This window comes from Crotalus tigris, unplaced genomic scaffold (assembly GCF_016545835.1).
Source record: "Crotalus tigris isolate CLP2741 ecotype Arizona unplaced genomic scaffold, ASM1654583v1 scf7180000024480.717441, whole genome shotgun sequence".
Lineage (NCBI taxonomy): Eukaryota > Metazoa > Chordata > Lepidosauria > Squamata > Viperidae > Crotalus > Crotalus tigris.
In genome coordinates, this window is record NW_024100650.1 from 693,728 (window position 1) to 717,115 (window position 23,388).

The 23,388-nt window shown below is 38.3% G+C and overlaps 1 protein-coding gene across 1 annotated transcript in view; it reads left to right on the forward strand.

The window, feature by feature from the left end:
* Nucleotides 1-17,657, forward strand: part of LOC120303719 (contactin-5-like) — a 29,119-nt gene extending 11,462 nt beyond the window's left edge. The window contains exons 2-4 of the mRNA XM_039333424.1: nucleotides 4,948-5,071; nucleotides 8,933-9,108; nucleotides 17,620-17,657. Of these exons, the coding sequence (XP_039189358.1) occupies nucleotides 4,948-5,071; nucleotides 8,933-9,108; nucleotides 17,620-17,657 (338 nt within the window). The remainder of the gene's footprint in view (nucleotides 1-4,947; nucleotides 5,072-8,932; nucleotides 9,109-17,619) is intronic.
* The last annotated feature ends 5,731 nt before the right edge of the window (nucleotides 17,658-23,388 follow it).

Genomic DNA, 23,388 nt, shown 5'->3' on the forward strand with positions numbered 1-23,388 from the left:
TGTTCCAGTCTCCTGGATGGGATGCCCAGATTCCCCACTAGTGTTGGGCTAATGAGGCAGCGGGTGCAGCCAGAGTCTATTAAGGCTTTCACCTTCACAGCTTCGGGCATGGGGGGGATTAATATAGTCACTGTTTTGAAGATGGGTGTGATGCGTCCACTTACCAGGGGTTCGCCTTCCGAGCTGTCATCTGAGGCATCCACCGTCCCTGTGGTGTAGGCTGGAGTTCTTTCCCCTTGGTGAGCAGAGGTGGGGTTTTCTGCAATTTCCATCATTTTCATGGCTGTTTCTTTTGGCTTAGCTGAATACCCTCTGGGTTTGTTGATTGGGGATCTGTCTGGGTTGTGCTGGGGGGCCTTTGAGCGGCATTCTACAGCTCGATGCCCTTCTCTTCCGCACTTGAAACACCCCATCTGCTTCTTGGCTGTATCCGATGATTTCACCGGTTGGTGTGTCAGCTCAGGCGGGGGGCGGCTCCATTGTTTTCCTCGGCGATGCCTCTTCAATATGTCGATCTCTGCTTCCTCTGCCAAGACGTACCATTCCTCAAGTCGATGTGGGTCTCCTCGGGGCAGGCAAGCATCATATAGATCATAGTTTAGTCCGTCTTTGAAACGGCCAAGGAGGATGTCTTCTGGCCAATTCAGTTTGCTGGCAATGGCTCGGAATTCTTGTGTATACTCAGCCACTGGGCGTTTGCCCTGCCTCATCGTTGTTATTCTTTCACGGGCTTTGCGATCAGCCAGGGGGTCTTCAAACCGTCTTCTCAACGAGGACATGAAACGGTTGAAGTTACTGAGTTCTGGGGCATTGGAGTCATGCAGGTTCACCACCCAATCTGCAGCTGGTCCATCCAGGGCAGATTGCACGATCCGGATGCGGGCTTTGTCGCTGGGGATGTCCTGCCCATATTCCTCCATGTAGCTGAGGACTTGGGTTAGGAAAAACCCCAAGCGTGTTGGCTCCCCTTTGAATTTCACCTCCAACGGTGGACGTCTTGGAATGGATCGGTGCCTCCATTGTGGGTGGTAGTGTCTTCCGTCCAGATTTCCATCTGTGGTCCGGTAGGGGGTGGGAGCTCCTGGATCAGTAAATGTCCCTGGGGTTGCAGGTTCCACGTCCCCCTCGGTGTCTCTCCCTTTGTGGCTCCAGGAACTGGGGCGGGCGTAGGGCTCAGGAATCTCCTCTCCTAGGGAGCTGAGAGTTCTCTTCATCAGGTCAATAGCTCTCTCTAGGATCCAGTCTGAGTACGGCATACAGCTTCCTCCCTCTTCACTTGCGTGCAGGGATTTCTCCATCTCCTGCTTCCATTCTGGTTGCTTGGTTCCCCGTCTCAGGGTCACTTTTCTTGATTCCTTTCCCCACTCGCTTTTCTTTCCAACGCCCATCGACCAGCGAGGCTTGTGGTCCTGTGTCTCCACCACTTCTTCTTCTGAGAAATCTGGCCTCTCGGATCCCAACATCTGGCAAGGTTCCAACTGGGTCAGCGGCTCTCTTTCCAGGGAGTTTTCTCCCTCTCTTGCTTCGTTGTCTGACATGGTAAATTTTTGCAAAATCCCCCGGCAAGGGTCTACCTTCCAGGTGGATTAATTTTGCAAGTCCTGTCTAATGTAAGGACCCACCCCACTTTGCATCTTAAGAAGACAGAACTCTTGGAATAGCTCTTCCAACAGGAATCCTTTATTAAGAGAAAATGGTTGCAGGCATGCTAGACAGGACTTGGGGTTCAAGCTCTCCCATTCAAGGTTTTAAGGGGTTCCCCAGTAGTCCCACCCAATCAACCCCCCTTCCAGTGATAGTTTCAAGTATCACAATTCCATCCCCTTTCTTCTTCCGTCTGGATGGAGACTTCAGATAACTACATGAAAGGCAATTACTCTTCTTTGATATGTTAAAGCTTAGAGGCCACAATAAACACACATTCAGTCCTTTGAAGTGTGCTGAAGGAAGTGAGGGCCATAAAGCCCCTTTGCTCTCCCCCTTTTCTCCCTCTTATGGCAGAATCCAGAGAAGGCAGAATTGGGAGTTTCTATGTTTGATAATTAAAGATGAAATATAATTGGATTCTGACATTGACATTAGTCTCTACCGATCTACAGTCTCTACCGATTTACATGAAGTGAGCCCCAGTGAACACAGTGGCATTTTTTTTCCTGAAAATCTTTACCAACTAAAATGTCATCCTTTAAAAAAAATGGGGGGATGTATTGCTTTCTTCTTTGTTGTTAAGGTTTTTTTTTTTCTTTTTACTTTGGCATAGTTATGTATTCTACTGCTAGTGTTGTCTTTATCTACTGCAAACCACTCTGATCTTTTGAAGCTGGGTGGTGTGGAAATGTGATGAAAAATAAATATCTACAGATGTGTTCAGATAATTCTTCCAGAGATAGGTTGCCAATATTCATATATGTAATTTGCTAGGAATCCCTTTTGCATTCCTCTGAGAAACCAAATTGACAAGGATTGATCTGAATCATTATGTCTGTTGAGAAGGACCAAATCATGCAAATGCTTAGGCACCCAAGTGTTTTTGTGTGTGCAAAAAGCTTTCAAATTAGCAGATGAAAACCATTGGTTTGTTTAAGAGCATTCAATCATGGGGATTAGGAACAGAAAGACACAAAGCAAATTATTCTGTCATTTATTTATGTAGAGTAGTGTTTATGCAACGTGCTAGAGGTCCTTTAACTAATTTCCAGGAAGTTAACATTTTCAATTTCTTTTTCTTCTGGCTGGATCATGACAAGCAGAAAATCAATGGCAGACATTTTCACAGCAAACAAAAAGCTGCTATTCTGTATTGCTTATATCGGTTGATTAGAAACTCGCTGGTTACTTTGAGTTAGTTAGTCATTCTTATAGTTCAAACTTCCTCACGGACAGAGGTGTCCACAAGAGTGTCAAAAGTCAACATGGTTGCTATTGCACATTCAATACAAGTAACAAAAGATAAAGGTCTTTGATTGTGTGTTTCTCGATGACATGTTGACTTTCTTGATTCTTCCTACAGATACCTCTTTTATAATCAAAGTCCCATGCAATCAAAATGTACAGCTCAAATTTAAAACTGGCAGGACCACCAACTTTCTTTTTTGTAGCCCCTTACATGAATGCTCCTCAAATCTCTATAGAGATGCATATACGATAAAAGACATGTTGTTGTTGTTGTTAATTGCAAAGCCGTGTCCGATCCATCGCAACCCCATGGACAACGTTCCTCCAGGTCTTCCTGTCCTCTACCATTTTCTGGAGTCCATTTAAGTTCACACCTACTGCTTCAGTGACTCCATCCAGCCATCTCATTCTCTGTCATCCCATTCTTCTATTGCCCTCAATCTTTCCCAGCATTAGGCCCTTCTCCAGTGAGTCCTTCCTTCTCATTAGGTGGCCAAAGTATTTGAGTTTCAGCTTCAGGATCTGGCCTTCTAAAGAGCAGTCGGGGTTGATCTCTTCTAGGACTGACCGGTTTCAACACCTTGCAGTCCAAGGGACTCGCAGGAGTCTTCTCCAGCACCATAGTTCAAAGGCCTCAATTCTTTGGCGCTCAGCCTTTCTTAGGTAAATAAGCAGAAGATATTCACTAATCATGTTTTCTTTGAAATATATTTGAATGCATATTCTCTTTCAAACCAAAGGGGGGGGGGGAATAGAAGACATTCCTTTTTTTCTGCAAAGTGCTAATTTAAACTACATAGTACTTTTATATGTATGATAGACCCCCACCCAGTGGTGGGATTCAGCCGGTTCGCACTACTTTGGCAGAACCGGTAGCTAATTTTTTGTTGCTCAGGCCCAGAATGGACTTCCAGAAGCAGCATCCACACAGAGAACCGTTTGTTCACATATTTGAATCCCACCACTGCCCCCACCCATTTATACATATAAATTCTATCTTTTTAAGTAATTTAAGCAATTTCTTGGCACTTCAGCATCCTCAGTCCTGTATTTTATACAGTGTATCTTTCCTTGGTTTGTGGGAAAGCCAAATTTCACTTAGAATGGACGGTAGATTTAGTTAAAGAGTTAAATGATGAATAACATGACCAGGCACACATTTGGATTAAGCAGGCAGTTTAGCTTAATAAGTAATTCAACTACTTATTTTGTCTTTGAATATTGGCTGTGATTGATTTTGAAAACCCTGAGTAAATGGCTGATCCAGAAGAGGACGACGTCTCCTTAATGATTGGCCTTGCAAACAGAACATTGGTAGAACATTAAATCTGAAGTCCAGGGGGGCTGGATTGATAACCTCTGAAATGGATCCTGTAAATTTTCCCACACTGACCTTTGAAATTAATAAAATCAGTTCCGTGATGTTTTGTTGGAAGTAGCTTTTTGAAGACTGTCAAAGAGATACTTTTGTTTCAAATTTTGGATAGGATTGGCTACTCAGGATCAGTTTGGATGGTAAAAATAACTTCAGTCCATGTGCCTTTCAATCATGTTGAAGTGCCTGTTGTTCCACTTCAGTTTGAGAGATCAAGATTGAATGACTCAGTGTTCTGACTTGAGGCACCATCTTGAATTTAGATTGCCAGAAGCTTCCATTTATTTATTTTATTTATTGAACAAATTTATATAAGCTACCCAACTCATGCATAGATTACTCTGGGTAGCATATTACAGCAAAGGATGAGGCTACAAAATGTATGTGTGGGTATATGTGTGGTTCTACTAGAGCCATACTACATCTTGGCATATATGGTTAGCGTACTGATAAAACCTCATCTAAAGGACCTTCTGAGTACTTGGCAATTCTAGATATATGTTTTCTAGTTATAATGCTTTGTATCATTTGATGATTGGGGAAGTGAATAATAATAATTCTGAAGTAGATCACAAAAATGTCAAAAATTCATACTGAACAAGACTTGTAACTCATAGCTCTGAGCAAGAGCTTTTACTTGTAACCTCTGAAGGAAATGTTCCTTTTTGTCTTCATAGAAGGTGTTGATTATGGGCCAACGTTTATGCAAGAACCTGATCATGTGATCTTCCCCATGGATTCAGAGGAGAAGAAAGTGTCCCTCAGCTGTCAAGCCAGAGGAAATCCTGCCCCAGCCTACAGGTAGCTAATATGTTTTAGCAATGGAGTTGAGCTGTCTATTTTCATTCCAAGTCAGTGTAAAGTAGTTTTTTACTTACAACCTTTCATTTAGTGACCGTTCAAAGTTATGGCACTGAAAAAAAATAACTTACAACCATTTTTCACACGTCCATTGAATCCCCATTGGCCATGTGATCAAAATTCAGACGTATGGCAACTGTCTTGTATTTATGATGTTGCAGTGTCCCAGAGTCATGTGATCCCCTTTTATGACTTTCTGACAAGAAAAGTTCATGGGGAAGCCAAATTCACTTTACAACCATGTTACTAACTTAACAACTGCCGTGATTCACTCAACAGCTGTGGCAAGAAGAAAGGTCATAAAATGGGGCAAAACTCAACTGCCTGGCTTAGCAATGGAAATTTTGGGCTCAGATGTGGTCATAAGACGAGAATTACCTGTATTCTGTTTGTTTTATCTAAAATCCATTCCAGGTGTTATTTTAAAAGATTCAATTATAAAATTATCTCAATCTATTCATTGACGTACCTGTTTTTTTCTAAAAATATACATTTGGCAAACTGAAGCAATTGCCAATATATGCATGCTTACACAAAGCACTGCTTTCCTTAATGTACACTTTTGAGCCAATTTTTACCAACGGTGTTCATTCTTGTCTGCATTTTTACTTCAGTTTGAATATTGGTTCAGACTATGAGAATTGGATCAGTTCTTATTCAAAATCAACTATTTTTTTCTCGCCAAATCTAAACATGCTTAATGGGTCCATTCATCCTGCTTCCACTATTTATTATGTCCAGTTTGATTATGACGATTCCAAGTCTTCTATAGAATTTTTTTTTATTTCATTTATTTGTCTGATAGAAAGACTTGAATTATGAATCATCTATGTAAAATAAAGTACATTTTATATTTTCTTAACTGCAGGTTAATAATATGAAATTTACCATCATTATTTGTTGTGGGAAAAAAAATTTCCCCTGATCTGGAGCATTATATCTCAGAGAAATATTTTGAAGGGCAATCAATTCATAGATTTGCTGTTCAAGTTTTGGCCTTTATTTGTTAGTTTGTTTTGTTTCTATATTGCCTTACTCCTTTAGGACTCCTGGCAATTTACAAGAGACAGTAATGCAATAAAAGCATTCAATAAAACAATATAGCAAATTTAAATTATATTATTAAAAAATCCTGAATTATTATTTTAACCTTTAAAAATTCTTCCACACAAGTCCATGTTCAAAACTTCTTAAATCTCATGAAGAGAGAAGAAGTGATACAAATCTCTTACATAAAATTATTGCAGAGGCTAGTCCTGTAACTAAAAAGGAACTTATTTCTAATTTTTCCCTCAAGCTAACATAGCAGAGGAACTGTCAGTACATGTGATTTATTTTCATTTATTTATGTAAACATTTATGTTGCCACCCATCTTTCAGCCAACTCTGTAGAGCAGAGGTCCCCAATCTTTTGGGCACCAGGGACGGTTACGTGGAGAGAGGTTTTTCCGCAGACCGGAGGGGGTGTGGTTTTGTGTACTGCCTGTATCCCATAGATGGGACTTTGCTGGTTTGTGTGGATCGGTTGCTGGCATGCTGCAGCCCAGTACTAGCCCATGAACCGGGGATTGGGAACCCCTGCTGTATAGTATCCAATCAAATAATGTACATACTGGACTGGCAGTTCTCCCTAACATAGATGGAACTCTAGCCACATAGAGATTTCTAATAAAATAAATCACATTTTCCATTTTCAAGCATATAGTTAGAAGCTACAACATTGGTTTTATGTGCAAGAAGCAGTTCTCACGCACCAGTAAGTGGGCTGTTGTATTTTTTGCTAACTGTATCTTCAACAGCAGTTCTGTATAAAGAACATTGCAACCATTTGTACAAGAGTTGATAGGGTTGCAGGTTATGGATGCCAGGACCTCTTTCTCTGAGTAAGGCTGTGACTCGTGTACTAGCTAGAGATGAGCAAAACCTCCATTACCCATAGATTCAAAGTAGACAAGGGGCTAATAGACATTACCCATAGACTCATTATACTTTACTCAAAGACATTACCCATAGACTCAAAGTAGGCATCAGACAAAGTGCATCACTAGGTTGCAAGACCTGATCCTTTAAGGAGATTACTATCCCATCCAGAATCACCACTGGAGCAGAAAAATCAAGTCATTTCTGGACTTTCCAACAATGCAGGCTTGCTAGGATTCAATTTCAGCTTGTTTTCTTTTCTATCAATTCCTGCAGCTTTCAGATATCTGGTCAAGATTTCCACTGGGTCACTGGCTTGGCTTATGTTGAGTTGGTCTTCTGTGTAGACCTTTATGAATATTACTTTTCAGTATATAATTTACATTATAGATGACTGAACATCTACCTTATGCTAGAAGCATTGTATGCAAAGTGTGATCAATATGTGGATGTTTTAAAAAGATCCAGCATATGTCATTTACCTTCCAGTTTATTCCTATATTAACCCTTGATCATCCCTTGAGCATTCTCAATAATTTTACCAATTAACATTCTGCATTTGGCACAATTTCTGTAATTGCAAGAGCCATACCAAGCTTGGCATGATATAGTGAGAGCTGACCTCCAAAAACAGGCAATGCCAGGATCCAAGGTATAAAATTAGTGCTATAAACTTATAGAAGACTTAAGAAGTCAAATTCTGGAAATTTGCACATGTAGAAGAAAGAACCTGGGGATGGTGTGAAAAGGGGGATCAGCTTAGAATCCCTATGTAACCACAAGAGAAGTAAGTCCAACTCCCCCCCTTGAACCTCATTTAACTCCAAGCATGTGCCAACCATTAGTTGAGAAGATTCCTGGGCCTAGACTGAATAGCAATATTTATTAGCAAAAAATCAGCATTTTTAATAAACCACCTGTAAACCTGGTCTTTCACACCTGACAGTACATTTCAGAAATGATTTGGAAGATGTCCTTCAGACCTTACATAACTGCAACCATAGCACCTTCCTATTATTCACTTAAGTAGCCTGACACCTTTTGGGAATTGTACACAAAAAGTACAAGTGGGCCTATAAATGTAATAAATAAATAGAAAAACAGATACCACTGCTTCAAGATCTGCATTAACAGTCATGAGCGATAATCCTTGACTTACAACAATTCATTTAGTGATCATTCAACAGCACTGAAAAAAGTGACATGACCATTTTTTACACTTATAATCATAGCAGCACCCCCATGGTTACATAATCAAAGTTCAGATGCTTGTCAATTGACTCATATTTATGATGGTTGTAGTGTCCCAGTGTCATGTGATCCCCTTTTGTAATCTTCTGATAAGCAAAGTCACTGGGGAAGCCAGATTCGCTTAACAACTGTGTTACTAACTCAACAACTGCAGTGGTTTACTTAACAACTATGGTGAAAAAGGTCATAAAATGGGGCAAAATTAAGAAATGTCTCACTTAGTAACATAAATCTGGGGCTCAACTGTGGTCATAAGTCAAGGACTACCTGCCCAACTACTTAGGCTGACCAAACATACAAGAGAATGGCTGAATGCATAATCATGCTAAAGTTTCATTCTTTTCACAATGTTACATACAGTTTGCATCTCAGAAATATAGGAGACAGTTGGGTACACTGGTAGAAAATGTGCTGGAAATCGTGTATTAGAAGTAAAGCTACAAAACATTTTCTTTTAAAAAAAATACATTCTAGAAAATACCTAGGCATCTCAATATTTTGCATATGAATGTTATGAAAATTTCTAAGCTAAAGGCCAGAAAAACGTGATCTCATCAATGGCACCAAAATTTCTTTTCCACTGTCTATGTCTTCTTGAAGCTTATTAAACTATTTGTTTTTTCTTCCAAGGTGGCTCCGGAATGGAACCGAGTTAGACATAGAAAGTGATTACCGTTACAGTATGATAGAAGGAAGCCTTATTATCAACAATCCCAGTGAAATAAAAGATGCTGGGCAATATCAGTGTTTTACCACCAATGTCTATGGTAGCATTTTGAGCAGGGAAGCCACACTTCAATTTGCATGTAAGTAACAATTTTGTTATCCCACTTTATTACCACTTGGGTAGAGTTAATGAAGTCATATTGAAACAATGCGAAAAAGTCTAATTGCATCATGAAGAACCAGACAATTATATTCATATCTATAAATATAGGAATTTGCTATATACAGGTGGTCCTTGACTTACAACCATTCCTTTAGCAACCTTGCAACACTGAAAAAAGTGACTTATGACCATTTTTCATACTTACGACTGTTGCAGCATCCCTGTAATCACATGATCAAAATTTAGATGCTTGGCAACTGGCTCATATTTATGACGGTTGCAGTGTCCTGGGATCACGTGATCAGCTTTTGTGATCTTCTGACAAGCAAAGTCAATGGGACTTAATCATGTTTCTAACTTAACTACTGCAGTGATTCACTTAACAGCTGTGACAAGAAAGGTCACTTAACAATGGAAAATTTAGGCTCAATTGTGGTTGTATATCAAGGACTATCTTGTATTTCACTATTTCAATGCAGAATACTTTTGTCTGTTTATTTTTTGTATTAAGCATCTCTCCATTGGTCTGCCCAAATGTCTGGATCTGAAAAAGCCCCAAGAAGTATATGATGTTTTCCTAGGATTTAAATAACCTCCTGATGTTTTCCCCTGAACTCAGTTAAATTGTGAAAAGTGTGAAAAGCTAGAGAGGCAATAAACAGATTGTAAATGAAGAAAGACAAACATAAACATCCCTCAGCTTCCCCCCTAATTAATGAAATTCAAAACTCATTGATCAAGAATTTAATGCCCTTTTGGGCGAAAAATAAAAACAAATTATGTTCCATCAAGGCAGTGGTTCTCAATTATTTTCTGTCATGCCCCCCTAGGAAGAAGAAAACATTTCTCGCGCCCCCGCGTGACTGTCTATCCAATCGGGTCCTTTGCGTGTGTCACGTGGTCCAATATGACAGTATTTGCCGAGGTCAAACGAGCCCCCCTTTACAGAGCCTCGCGCCCCCCCTGGGGGGCCCGCCCCACTATTTGAGAACCACTGCATCAAGGGAATGCAAACCAGAAATACAGAATACTTTTTGAGCTGTTCATCAGATCTGCTGAAGTGAGGAGTTCAAGCAATAGTGGGGAACCAAACCAGACTTTGCACAAAAGAGTTAATGACACAAAGTTGACATTAAGACTGAAAACAAGGACAAAGAAATTGTTCCCCAAGTTATTTTTACTTTCCTTGATTACAAATCCCAAAGTTGACAATTTTGAAGAAAGAAATTACTGTACACCAGCATTATAGAGCAAGAGACTATTACCAAGCTGACAAAAATCAAAAGGTTTTAGGCTACCTCAACAGGTCTTATCTAACACAATGGGTTTTTAACACAACTGGAATTGTTAATTGATGAGATATCTCCTCAGTCCATCTGCCTAACTTGTGATCTGCATTTGCATAATAATATTTTCTCCCTACCAAACCCATCTCATCCCAGTTTAAATCTTACATCAGTTCAGGCACTGCATGAAGCTGACAAAGTGAGCTTATGCCTTTTAATAAAATTTGTTAGTGGCTTTAAATAAAACTTAAACAAAAAGATGAAGCCAGATTCCTTTTGATCCTACCTGTCCTTATGAGGAACATTTTTTTTTTATAACCCAGTCTGAGAAAATAGATTTTTGCATCAAGACCTTGGCACTAGGATGCAGACAATGAACTTTCTTGCTAACAATTGAATAAGCACGTTCAATTATAACTGATCCCTTTTTAATTTGGATAAATCAACAATCCTAGTGGAATATTGTGTGTATCATAATAAATCAACGAATGAATCAACATAATAACATATTAACTAAGACAGAAAAGTACAACAAACCCATTGTTTTATAATAATACATATATAAAACAATGGGCTTCATTGTATTTTTCTGTCTTAGTTAATATGTTGATTCATTCATTGATTCATTATACATCATAATGGCATTGTTGATTCTTAGTAACAGATAAGTAGATTTTCTCCACGATGGTCTTTCCCTAACCCAGTCTTTCAATGTTGCATTCAATACCACCCAGAGTTGGCTATAATAAAAAATAAACCGAATCAATCCACTTTGCTGTTAGTTGTCCCTTTCTCTTTCCTTCCACCTTTCCCAGAATTGAAGCCTTCTCTAGAGCAGCAAATATACATTTTATTTATTTGCCTTTCTTCTCTTGAACCAGAAGACATGTAGAACAACTTCATCACATCTCTAAAGTTCCCCCAAATAAGAAATACCCTCTCAAGATTTGAGTTTATTGCCTTGCTGACAAGGCATTTAAATTGATAATGTGACATCTCTGATTTCCCTCACAGCCCGCTGAGTGTAGAACCTGGAAACTGCAAGCCATTGATCAAAAGTTTAATTCTTGCAAATTTGTGTCAGACACAAAATGAATTTAGAGCAAGAATCCCATGCTGTTCTCAGCTTTATCTCAATATTGCCACACAATGAAATTGATAGGGTACATTTAAATACACAGTGTGATGCTTTCTAGTGGATTTGGATGATTCGGATAGTAATCTAAAATACATATTTTTTCTGAGATGGAGGAATCCATAGGACCCAGGATGTCAGCAGCAAGAATTCATATTAGATATTAGAAAAGCCTTCCTCCTCATCAACAAAGGCTAGTTTTCAAAAGTGGAAAATGCATGGAGGAATTGGGCAACAACTCTGCTGGAAGGATAGAGGCTTTGAATGGTTCTACATCCTCATCCCAATCCCTTCAAATGGGAGGGAGGGAATAGGCCAAGTATTTGCCTTACTACTTTTTTATAAGGTCCTCTTTTTAAAAATCAATCAATCAGAATAGAACTGGAAGGGACCTTTGAGGTCTTCTAGTCCAACCCCCTGCTTAAGCAGGGGACCTTATACCTGTCTGTGGAGATTCTCAGTCATCCAGGCCAGGGTTGTCCCAAATGTGCTTTTTCACAAGATAACTGGACTTTCTTTTTTCTCTTTGAAAACATTTTGCTTCTCATCCAAGAAGTTTCTTCAGCTCTGACTGTCAGAGCTGAAGAAGCTTCTTGGATAAGAAGCGATACATCTTCAAAGAGAATAAAGAAAGTCCAGTTGCCTTGTGAAAAAGCACATTTGGGAGACCCTATACCATTTCAGACAAGTGATTGTCCAGTCTTTTCTTAAAAACCTCCAGTGATGAAGCACCCAGAACCTTTGATGGCAAGCTGTTCCACTGGTTAATTGTCCTCACTGTTAGGAAGTTTCATTTAATTCCAGGTTGCTTCTCTCCTTGATTAGTTTCCATCCATTTTTCTTCTCCTGTCCTCTGGTGCTTTGGAGAATAAGTTGACTCCCTCCTCTTTGTGGCAACTTCTCAAATACTGGAATACAATGATGATGATGTTATCTATTCAGTATTGTCCAATTCTTGATGATTCTATGGGCTAGGTTTCTCCACATCTTCTGCATCTTCTGATCTTGTACTACTTCTCTTAGTGTTCTATGCACAGGATGGTGTCAGCTTTGATGGTATCCGGCCACTGTGTTGTTTGGTAGCCTAGTTTCCTTTTACCACTAATCTTTTCCAAGCACAATTGCTTTCTTCAGGGAATGAATGACATGACCAAAATAAGTGAGATGCAGCTTTGTGATTTAGTCTTCCATTGACACGTCTGGTATTAAAAAACAGTAACAAATAGGAAACTAGAAAGCTGCAAATCACCCATCTGTAGCATTGTTTCTCCAGTTTAGATATGTCTGTTAACCTCAATGCACATGAACAATGCAGATGATTCCAGCTTAGTGTTTTTTTGGAAGGATGCCCAGTTGTCAAAAAGACAAACATACCTGAAAGGATTAGAGGGTAACTTGAAATGACTATTCATTTGAATGTAACCTTCCTTAAACATTTTGAATTTGACCATTAACTCCCCAAGTTTCTGGAACTATGAGATCCATGTGAATAAAGATATCCTCCCCAGTTTTATTGTAAATACCCAGCAAACCTAGATTTCATCAAAATGACACAGGCAGTGACATGTTGACAGATTCTAGCATTATCTACTAGTATTCCAATTCCTGACACCAATGCATACCCTGAATCAGCTTTTTCATCCCTGCAGACATTTATGCCTACACCTAATATACAGAGTTTCCATAGCTAGAGTTGATTGATTGATTATGTGCCATCAGGTCAGTATAAACCCTTAGTGAGCATATAGATAGTTTTTCTCTAAGAAAAGCTTTCTGCTAACTTTCTGTATTTATTATTGTTTGTTATTATCTGGTGGACATCCAGAGTTTTGAAAAACCAGCTTTGGTCCCACAAAGAATTAATTTCTCCTCCTCCTCCTCCTCCTCTTCCATCCTCCAAATGATATCTTTTTTAATTGCACTATATCATTGCAAGCAAGACTATAGTGAACTGAGAGCTAAGAATAAGTTTCCCCTTTCTTCATATTCTCTCCTTTGGAACATCCTAAAAACTAGTCCTTACTACATTATTAAAAAGTCATATTCTTCTGAAAAGCATTTTGGAATAAGTAAGATCAGGCTATGACAGCCAGTTTGTTGTGGTGGTTAAGGCATCAGACTGTGAGTTCCAGTCCAGCCTCAGGCATGAAGCCAACTGGAGGACCTTGGGCTTGTCCCTTTCTCTCAGCCCTCAGAAGAAGGCTATGGCAAACCAGTTCCAAAAATATTGCCAGGAAAACTTCAAAAACTTGCCTTTGTTATTGCAGGGATTTGTCCAGGCAGCCATCAGAGTCAACACTTTAAACATCAAAAATAATGTTTAAAGAAATGACAGTGTCCTGAATAGTGACACGGCAAATAATTGGTTATAACTGTATTCTCTGACTTCAGTTTTTGATATTTTACCTTGTTTCTGAAATGCTGCAATATGGTACAATGAGTAGAAATTGAGCAGAACATTAACAGTAGAAATAAACAAATTTGACTTCTATTCCTAAATAATAATCCAGTAAGTTTAAGAAATAAGGAGTAGAGTAGGATACATAGATAAGTTCTCAACAAGCTTTGGAAGATAAGATGGTTTTTTAAAATACATCAGTGTTGATGACAACCAAATGCTTCTGAGAGGGAGTTTCACAGCTCACAATCCTGTGGCACCTGGTATAAGTCAGTCACAATAGGGACAACTGGAGCATAGATCGTAGAGTGTAGTCTGCTATCTATAGTCCACAGACCATCTGTTTTAGATGTTCAAATAGAGGGGTTTTTGGGGGGGAGTTGTTGCTTAGAGACAACTAGACTAAGCATGAAGCTGTCTGCAAGAACCTGAAGGTATTTAAGTGACACAAATAGCAGAAGTTGAGAAAATACCCAAATGCTCAGGACATGGATTTAAAATATTTTAAAATGTTAACTATGTTAGGCAGATGCTAATATGATTACTGTAGTAACATGCAGAAGGATATTTTATGTGCTTTTCCTTGGCTCCAAAGTGTGTTTCCATTCACTTTCAGTTGGACCTCAATTGAATGGAAGTATCAACAGATAATTAAAATGAACAGACAGATAAAGGAAGTATGTCTGAAATGGTTAAGGCTTGGTCAACTTTTAGGGAAAATATGACAACAGTTTTAAGAGACTAAATGTGGATCAATGATATGTTATCAATATATAGCGATATCTCTACCAGTGGCTCATATTTGTCAAGACTTCTCAGCTTCTATTCTCTGTCAGGCTCATGTGAATATCCATAACTACATGCCAATGAGACACAAGAGGCACCTTGATGAGATAGCTCTTGAGCAATCAAGTCAATTACACCATAATGATTCAGATCTACAACTGCTTAGGTCAACACTTTTTGCCGAGGGCATGAGCATAATTCACTTAAGCCCAAAGTCAATACTGCCCCGTCTATGTCTTTTGAAAGAAGAATGAAGTGTAATTAAAGTGATGTCTGAAAAAAAAAGATGGCATAGCAATGCATGGAATTCAATCAGGAATTGTAAAAATTGTGCTGTTAAGACACTGTGCACATCTACTTTAGGGAAGATCAATGGAAAACAGGAAAACATCTCTATGAAAAGAAGTGATTAGTCTTATTTTTCCTAATGCAATAAGGGAGAGTGGCTTTATTTGCAATTCGTTAGATGTATCTAATACACATGTCTGACAATGAATAGGACTGATACCCAGTCTGGGGTGGTTTGTTCATTTGCATCCTCATGATGACTCTCCTGTTATAACAAAGTAAAATGTCTTCTGTTCATAGATTATTTTGTTGTTTGAGGTTTTTGTATGACTATGATTTAGATGCCGCCCTCCAAATCTCTCCAGCAGATTTCTCAATTTCACTTTCTTCCCCCAAGTTTATTCTGTTGATTGTTTCTGGCTCCTTAAATCTATTTTCCATTTAGGATACAAAAAGACAAGTACCGATTAACTATAACTCATATCTCCCTTTGCCAATGGTTGCAGCATAATAACTATTCACTGACAGGCAGGATAAGAAGTCCTCAGTGACACAGACAAATAAATCAATGGGTATTGGACAACAGACTTTATGCTGCATGTTTCATCCTGAACACTGCTGACAGTTTGCTGGAGTCCTTGGCATCACCTGCAAACTGCTTTTAATGAGTCTTACTGTCTTTGATGGGTCATGATGATTACTACATACATTAGACCCAGTCCCGTTTGGCTAGTAGATGTTGTTCCATAGGTAAGTGCCCTTTTTGTTATCAACAGATGCATCCCACAGTTTCACTGGGACCAGCTCTTGGTTAGATCTCTGCATCCAGATTTATGTCTGCTGAAGGTAGCTTCCCATCTTGGTGGGACCATGAATCTTGGAAGCACAGTAAAAATAGGTGTAGCATGAAAGGTATTCAGGGAGAATACATACACACAAGCACATGCTAATAGTTTCTATAGATGAGTCTTCTTTGTAGGAGCAGGAAGTGTCATGACACTGTTGGAACATCAGCTCCATGAATCTTCCTTGTCTAGGAATTCTAGCAGGAAATTTGGAGAGGATTCAGTCTGCAGACACTTCTGCTTTCTGCCTCATACTCTTCATGAGTCCATGCTTTTTCATTTAATTACCCTTTTGTATACTCCTTTTGGATTCTCAGTATTAGTACCTAGTTTGGTCTAGTGCACAGGTCGGCAACCTGCGGCTCCAGAGCCGCATGTGGCTCTTTGAGCCTTCCCCTGTGGCTCCCAGCCTCCTCTGCCGTTTGCAAAGAGAGACAGAGAGAGGCACTTGCGCTTCCCTGCTTCTCTCTCTGTCTCTCTCTCTCTGTGTGTGTGTATGTGTATGTGTGTGTGTGTGTGTTTGTGTAAAAGAGAGTGCACTCACAGTGTTCTCCGAGGAGCTGAAAAGCTTTTTGGGCGGGGCTCCTCCCTTTGCTGCGTCTCTGCAGGAAGTAGGAAGCAGGAAGGGCAGGAGAGAGCCAGCTAGCCCAGCTATGCTGACTCAGGAATTCTGGGAGTTGAAGTCCATGAGTCATAAAAGAGCCGAGGTTGCCTACTTCTGAGCTTGTTGGAGAACAGCTTGCCAGGTGAGCAGCAGATAGGAGAGAGGGGGGAGAGAAAGAGAGAGAGAGAAAGAGGGAGGGAGAGAGAGAGAGAGAGAGAGAGAGAGGAAAGAGAGAGAGAGAAAGAAAGAGAGTGGGGGAAGAGGACTGGCAGATCAAGGGCAGATAGAGAGAGAGGGAGGGGGAGAGAGAGAGAGAGAGAGAGAGAGACCCTTTTGACATCTAAAATGAAGATAATACTGCATATATCCTTTTTTACCTTTATGAGTAAAAAACATGCTCCTAGATTGGAGCTAAATGCAGAACAGACTGATTTATAGTTGGTAGACCGGGTGCCTCACCCAACAGATAAGATAGATAGATAGATAGATAGATAGATAGATAGATAGATAGATAGATAGATAGATAGATAGATAGATAGATAGATAGATAGATAGATATCAAAAGGGTTTTGCAGCTCCCAGTGTTTTGTTTTCGGTGGGAAATGGGTCCAAGTGGCTCTTCGAGTGTTTTGGGTTGCCTACCCCTGGTCTAGTGGTTAAGGCAACCAGGTTAGAAAGCAGGAGACTGTGAGTTCTAGTCCCATGAAAGCCAGCCTGGGTGGCTTTGGGACAGTCACTTTCTGTCACCCCAATTCACTTCATAGGATTGTTGTTATAAGAGGAGGAAGGGGTGTTAGATATGCTGAGCTATTTGTAATAAGTAAGTGAATAAATAAATAAACCACATCATAATATATTTCCCCACCGTTTCTCCTGCAGTTGATTAGAGGATACACAAATTATACACACACATATACATTTTTGGTCTCTCTCTTAGAGGATACACAATACACACACACACACACACACACACACATAGATTTTTGGTCTTTCTTTAATTTTTTTTTTCTCACCATACCCACTATGATATGTTATGGATAGGAAGAAAGAGCTCTTTGCCACTGTTGATTCTATATGGCACAATTATAATAATTAAAACACCTACACAGAATCCAAACACTAATTCCAAAAATCTTTTTTCAACAGATTTCAAAAGAATATACAGAGTGTGCAGAATAATATAGATGGCCAGATAAAAAAACCTGTGCTAATGGAAAATTAATGGAGGTACAATAATTAGATTAATTAGGTACAATATATTAGATAAATATATTTGTGGAGTTAGTTGCCTTTTGCTTTTTGTTACCTTCTCCTGTACCTTGCAGAAATAGGACACAGGTAGATGTTGACTGGATGCATTTTTCTTAGGTATCTTTCTGCTAACAATGTCATTCATTAAATAATATATTAAATAATTCCAACAGTAATAATAATAATGATGATGATGATGATGATGATGATAAAGTTGGAAGGGACTTTGGAGGTCATCTAGTCCAACCCCCTGCTCAGGCAGGAAACCCTATACCATTTTGGACAAATGGCTGTCCAGTTTCTTCTTAAAAACTTCCAGTGTTGGAACATTCACCGCTTCTGGAGGCAGGTTGTTCCACTGGTTAATTGTTCTAATTGTCAGAAATTTTATCCTTTGTTCTAGATTGCTTTTTTTAACATTCTCAGCTAAGGATGGGAATAAAAGGGATGGACGAAATAATATATATAAAGATATTGTGGCTTAGGAAAAGACTGGTTCCTCAGTCCTTATGGTTTACATCTGAGTAAATACAATAAAGGATATCTTTCCTTGGACTGAAAGAATGAGGAATGGAAGAACTGAATCCTAACCTCAGACATTGATCAACTCTTTTGTTTTCCAAACAGATTTAATAAAATGAGCTAACATATGTGAACCAGTAGATTATGAAAACTGCAGTAAAGCCTCATTCTCAGTACAGCTATAAGAGAAGTGAACCCCAAGGGAAAATTGCAGCTTTCTCAGACTACCTTTTGTAGGAAAACATCAACAAGGATTCACATTTCAGGCAAACTAAGTATCCATAATCCTTATGAAATTAAATTCATGATGAAGACAAAGAGAATTTACGGATACTGGCTCTTACCTCAGTACCTCTCTTCTGAGAAAAAAAAATCAACAACACTGAAACAGATAACAAAAATAGCTTGTATCTTTTGAAGAAGTCTGCTCGTAAATATACATAGACATTTGTATACACATATATACAGTGCATGCGCTATCGAGGATTATTTATTTTAGAATTTGAAAACTATTCGTTCTCAAAAACTCTTCAGAGAGTGGAGGTATACTGTGGACCTTCAGATGTGCATATTAGCCTTCCTTCCTTCCTTCCTTCCTTCCTTCCTTCCTTCCTTCCTTCCTTCCTTCCTTCCTTCCTTCCTTCCTTCCTTCCTTCCTCTCTCCCTCCTTGTTCCCTGCCTCCCACTATTCCTTCCCTCAGAATGTCATGATAGCACAATTCCCATTTGTAACACAACATAATATAAGCTTGAGAAGACTTAGGGCCTTGAAGATTTTCAGTCATCAATATCTTTTTTTAAAAAAAAAAAACCAAGTTTTATTGGTTTTTTTCATTTTACAAACAAGTGCTTAAGAAACAACGTGATGGCAGGGCAATCAATTGTCCACAAAACAAAGTCATACTCATAAAGTTCAGATTAAGTCATTAAAAACCTCCTCTCTTTTTCATCTAATGACATATTATATTCAAATTGAAATATTTCAATATTACTAAATTAATCATAACAATCCTCAATAATCTTTCATCTAAATAAAGCCACAAATCCAGATCCTGTGTTAAGTTTAACTATTTCACTTACTATGTTCCATACTTCTATTCTAAATACCTATTTAACACTTTGGGAGTCTCCCCATAACCTTTTTCCTTAACATATTCAATAAACATTTATTAATATCATTTCTTCTTTTTTCTTATTCCTCTTCCATTACAAAATGACTATCAGTTCTAATAAGAAAAGAAAATATTAGTTCAAGTCAGAAAGGGAAAAAAAACAAAGAAGAAAAAACAGAAACAAAACAATAACAAAAAAGAAAAGAGAAAAAATACCTTTCTATTTCTATTATTCTTTATAACCTAACAATCAGTCCCTCAATATCTGTATCAAATTTCTTTAACGTCCTCCTAAGGTTACTGTATCCAAAACATATTAACACATAGACAAAACAACTTATTATTAAATTCAAACCTTTAATTAGTTTTTATTCAATCTAACCTCTTATTTAACTGTCTTAAGCCATAAATCAATCCATATCTAAGCCTTTTAAACCCATTACATAAAACCTTAAGTCACATTCTTAAATCTTATTCTAGCTTTCCTTTTATGCCAAATCAGTTTCCATAACAAGGCCTCTATATCAATGAACAGGTCACTCTTTATGCCTTGTAGTATCCTTTGAATCAAACAGAGACGTCCTCTTTTCTGTTTTAGAGACCTAGCTCCTTTGTAAGTAATTCCTTATTGTTTTGAAAAATCAAACAGTTTGAAACTGTTGAATAGCCAGGCCAATGATGTCCAAGTTTGTAGATGATAATTGTTTATCCAAGCTACCATAGTTCTCCATTCATTGAGTTTGTCTGTCCATTTCTGTTGGTTTTAAGGTTGTAAGTGGTTTAATTGCAATCCTTTTTAGTTCCTCGGAGATCTCATCAGCATGCATATGAAATAGGATGGAATCTTCTTTACCTTTACTTTAGTTACTCCCGCTTCTATTGTTTTTTGGTCTATAGAGTGCTCAGATAAGGTCTGGGAGTCAATTTGTAGATTCAAAGCAGAATTTCTGTTTTTTTATTTCCACAGTAAATTCTTTTATTTGCGAACATATTTCATCAGTAGCTTTGTAAAGTTTTTCCAGTATAAGTTTATAGTCAAGTTGTACCAAGGGTTGCTCCATTTCAAAAATAATTAGAAACAGTCTGTATCATTTAGTAGAGGCTATGTTCAAAAAACATATCAATGTCCACCCCCACCAGTACAGCTATTAATTTTCTTTGTATTTTTCCTTTTATGGTAGTCTGAAAATCAAGGTCAGTCTGATCATCAGAAAAAAGAGAAAGTTGCAATTTTAACTTTTTCCACAAGGTGTCCTCAGTACAATGTAAAGTCTTCTCCCATAGACCAGAAATCTCATAAACAGGAAACACAGAAAAAAGAAAAATTCAAGTCCAATAGCAGATTCAATATTAAAACATTTTCTAAGACCCCAAAGTGAAGAAAAAAAATAAAAATAGAGAAAAAAAGGTCACTTTAAATTAATTCAGTCCATAAGCTTCTTTTTCCCACACTCCTTCCTCATTTCCCAATGCCGCCTTCTCAGAGCAGGGAAATGATTTCAAAAGTGCTTTTTACAGGCACAAAAAAGAAAAAGGAGAACCAAGAGAGGAAAGGAAAAAGTCTCACCCGGCTCAGCCATGGAGGTTCCTGTGCTTAGATGTTCTTCTGACTTCTGGTTACAGCAGCCATTTTACTGGATGTTCTTTCCATCGTCGGCCCAAAGGAGCAATCTCGGTCCTTGGAAGAAGCTACCACTCTCCTAAGGACAACAAGGACCTCCTCACTGGTAGCCGCCCCTCCAAGGTGGCTTTTCGACCCGATTAAGAGTCTACCGGCAGCGGAGAATCAGCTGGCGAAGAGAGCAGTCTCATCGCACAGCTGCGAGCGCCGCGATCTGGAACTGGAAATCCAGAAGATTTTCAATCATCAATATCTTATCCCATTTAAATCTGTCCCAGAGCATTTGGGAAAAATTTGGGGTTTCCTTCTTATGTGGAGTGAACAAGCTCAGAGGCTGATAAGGATGTAGGACAAGAATGTTAATTTGTATTCCCTTCTTTTCTAGGCTTAGGTTATCAAACATCCAAAAAAAAAGATGGTTAGATACTTCTACAACCCATGGTCATCAGAGTATATCCTAAATATTTATTACATCTATATTTTACAGACCATCTTTTTTATTTCATTCTTCCTCCTATGACAAGTACAGTTGTTTGAAAACTTTCTGACATTATGTCTCTGCCATCAAATTCATATTGAGAACAGACTGGAATTGTGTAAGATCAATCTCAAAATAAGAGTGTACCTCATTACATTTCAATATGTATTTTACTTCAGCATGTAACTTTATTTTATTGCATGCATTTGTTACTTAGTACAGTGAGACAACATCACATTGGATATCTTTGCATCGCTAAATAAGTGAAACAATTTTCATTAATCTGCATCAGAGCATCTTGTTGTCGTAATTGAGAAAATGTTATATTTACAGATCAGTAAGTAAGAAGTAGTACACAATAATTTTGGTGTTAGTCATTTGAGCTTTTGTGATGTTGCAAGAATTCTTACATTTAATTATGATGGTAACTGATTTTGAGATCAGTGATCTGTGACAAGACAGAATTATCAAGTGCTTAATAGTCTGTTCCATTTAATTGGTGACTTTTATATATTACATAAGCTTTTTAAAAAGCCACACTCATTTAAATAGAATTGCCATTAATATATTACTCTTTTAGTTGCTTTGATAATGAAAATGTACAACCTCTGTGGCAAATGAGTACAATCATAAATTAAACATAATTTAAAATGAAAAAAAAAACTAATCTGTAAGTTAGCAAATGCAAATACAAAAGATGGAAGAAATATTGAAATGATGGCTTTGGTTTAAGCCCATTAACACTAAGACACTGAGCTAAAGATGTCTTACCCACTTAGCAGATGTTGCTTCCAGTTTCTAATTATGACAGATAACTATTAAGCAAAAAATAATAGAAAAAAAATTAGTTATTTGAGAAATCCTAATAAACAAAATGAATAAAGGAGTCTGGTAAGATCACATCTAAGCATTGTAACGTGTATTGCACAGTATATTCTTAGAGAGTTTTCAGTTACTTCTTATATCAATGTCACATATAGCACTTTTATTGTGTATAAAGACAGAGTTGCTTGCGTGTGTATATGTGTGTGTTTATGTATATGCACAGGGCTTTTTTTCTCATAGAACGCCCAGAACGGAGTTCCAGCACCTTTTTTGGATGGAACCTTGTAGGGTAGGCAAGGCGGGTTGTATGACAACGGAGTTCCGGCACCTTTTTTTTTTTTTTTTTTAGAAAAAAAGCACTGTATATGTATATCAGATATTTACCATTTGTTGCAGACAAATTAATACTAATTGTTCAAGAAATGTTCAAACTGTTCTTGAAATTATTTCTGGGGCGTTCTCTATGAAAATGTGCAATTGAGGTATGACATATCATTGGATCATTCATTCATTCATTCATGCATTCATTTCCTACAGTTTAATGTCCCTTCTTATATTAGTCTAGTGATTATGGCAGCAGGTTAGAAACCAGGAGACTGTGAGTTCTAGTTCTAGTCCTACTTTAGCCATGAAAGCCAGTTGGGTAACCTTGAGTCATTCACTCTCTGTCAGCCCAACCCACATCACAGGGTTGTTGTTGTGAAAAAAATAGGAGGAAGGTGTGTTGGGTATGTTTGCCACCTTGAGTTATTTGTAAAAATAACAAAGGCTGGATATACATACATACATACATACATACATACATACATACATACGGTACATACATACATACTTCAGTGATATGGTGAGTTTCTATGCCAAGATTTGACTTGAACCTGGGCCTTTCATAGTCCTGGTCCAATGTCTGAATGACACCATTTTTGTTATTAAATATAGCCTATTAAAACACTAAATATATAAAGCTTTTCCCCAAATCAGGGAGCTAAGGCTTCAGAAGAACAACAGAGCCCATGTTTTGTATGCAAAAAGTGCTTGATTCGTATTCTCCCAGTTGGGTCTCCCATCTGAAATGATGGAAAGCTATTGCCAGCTAGAATACCAAGCTA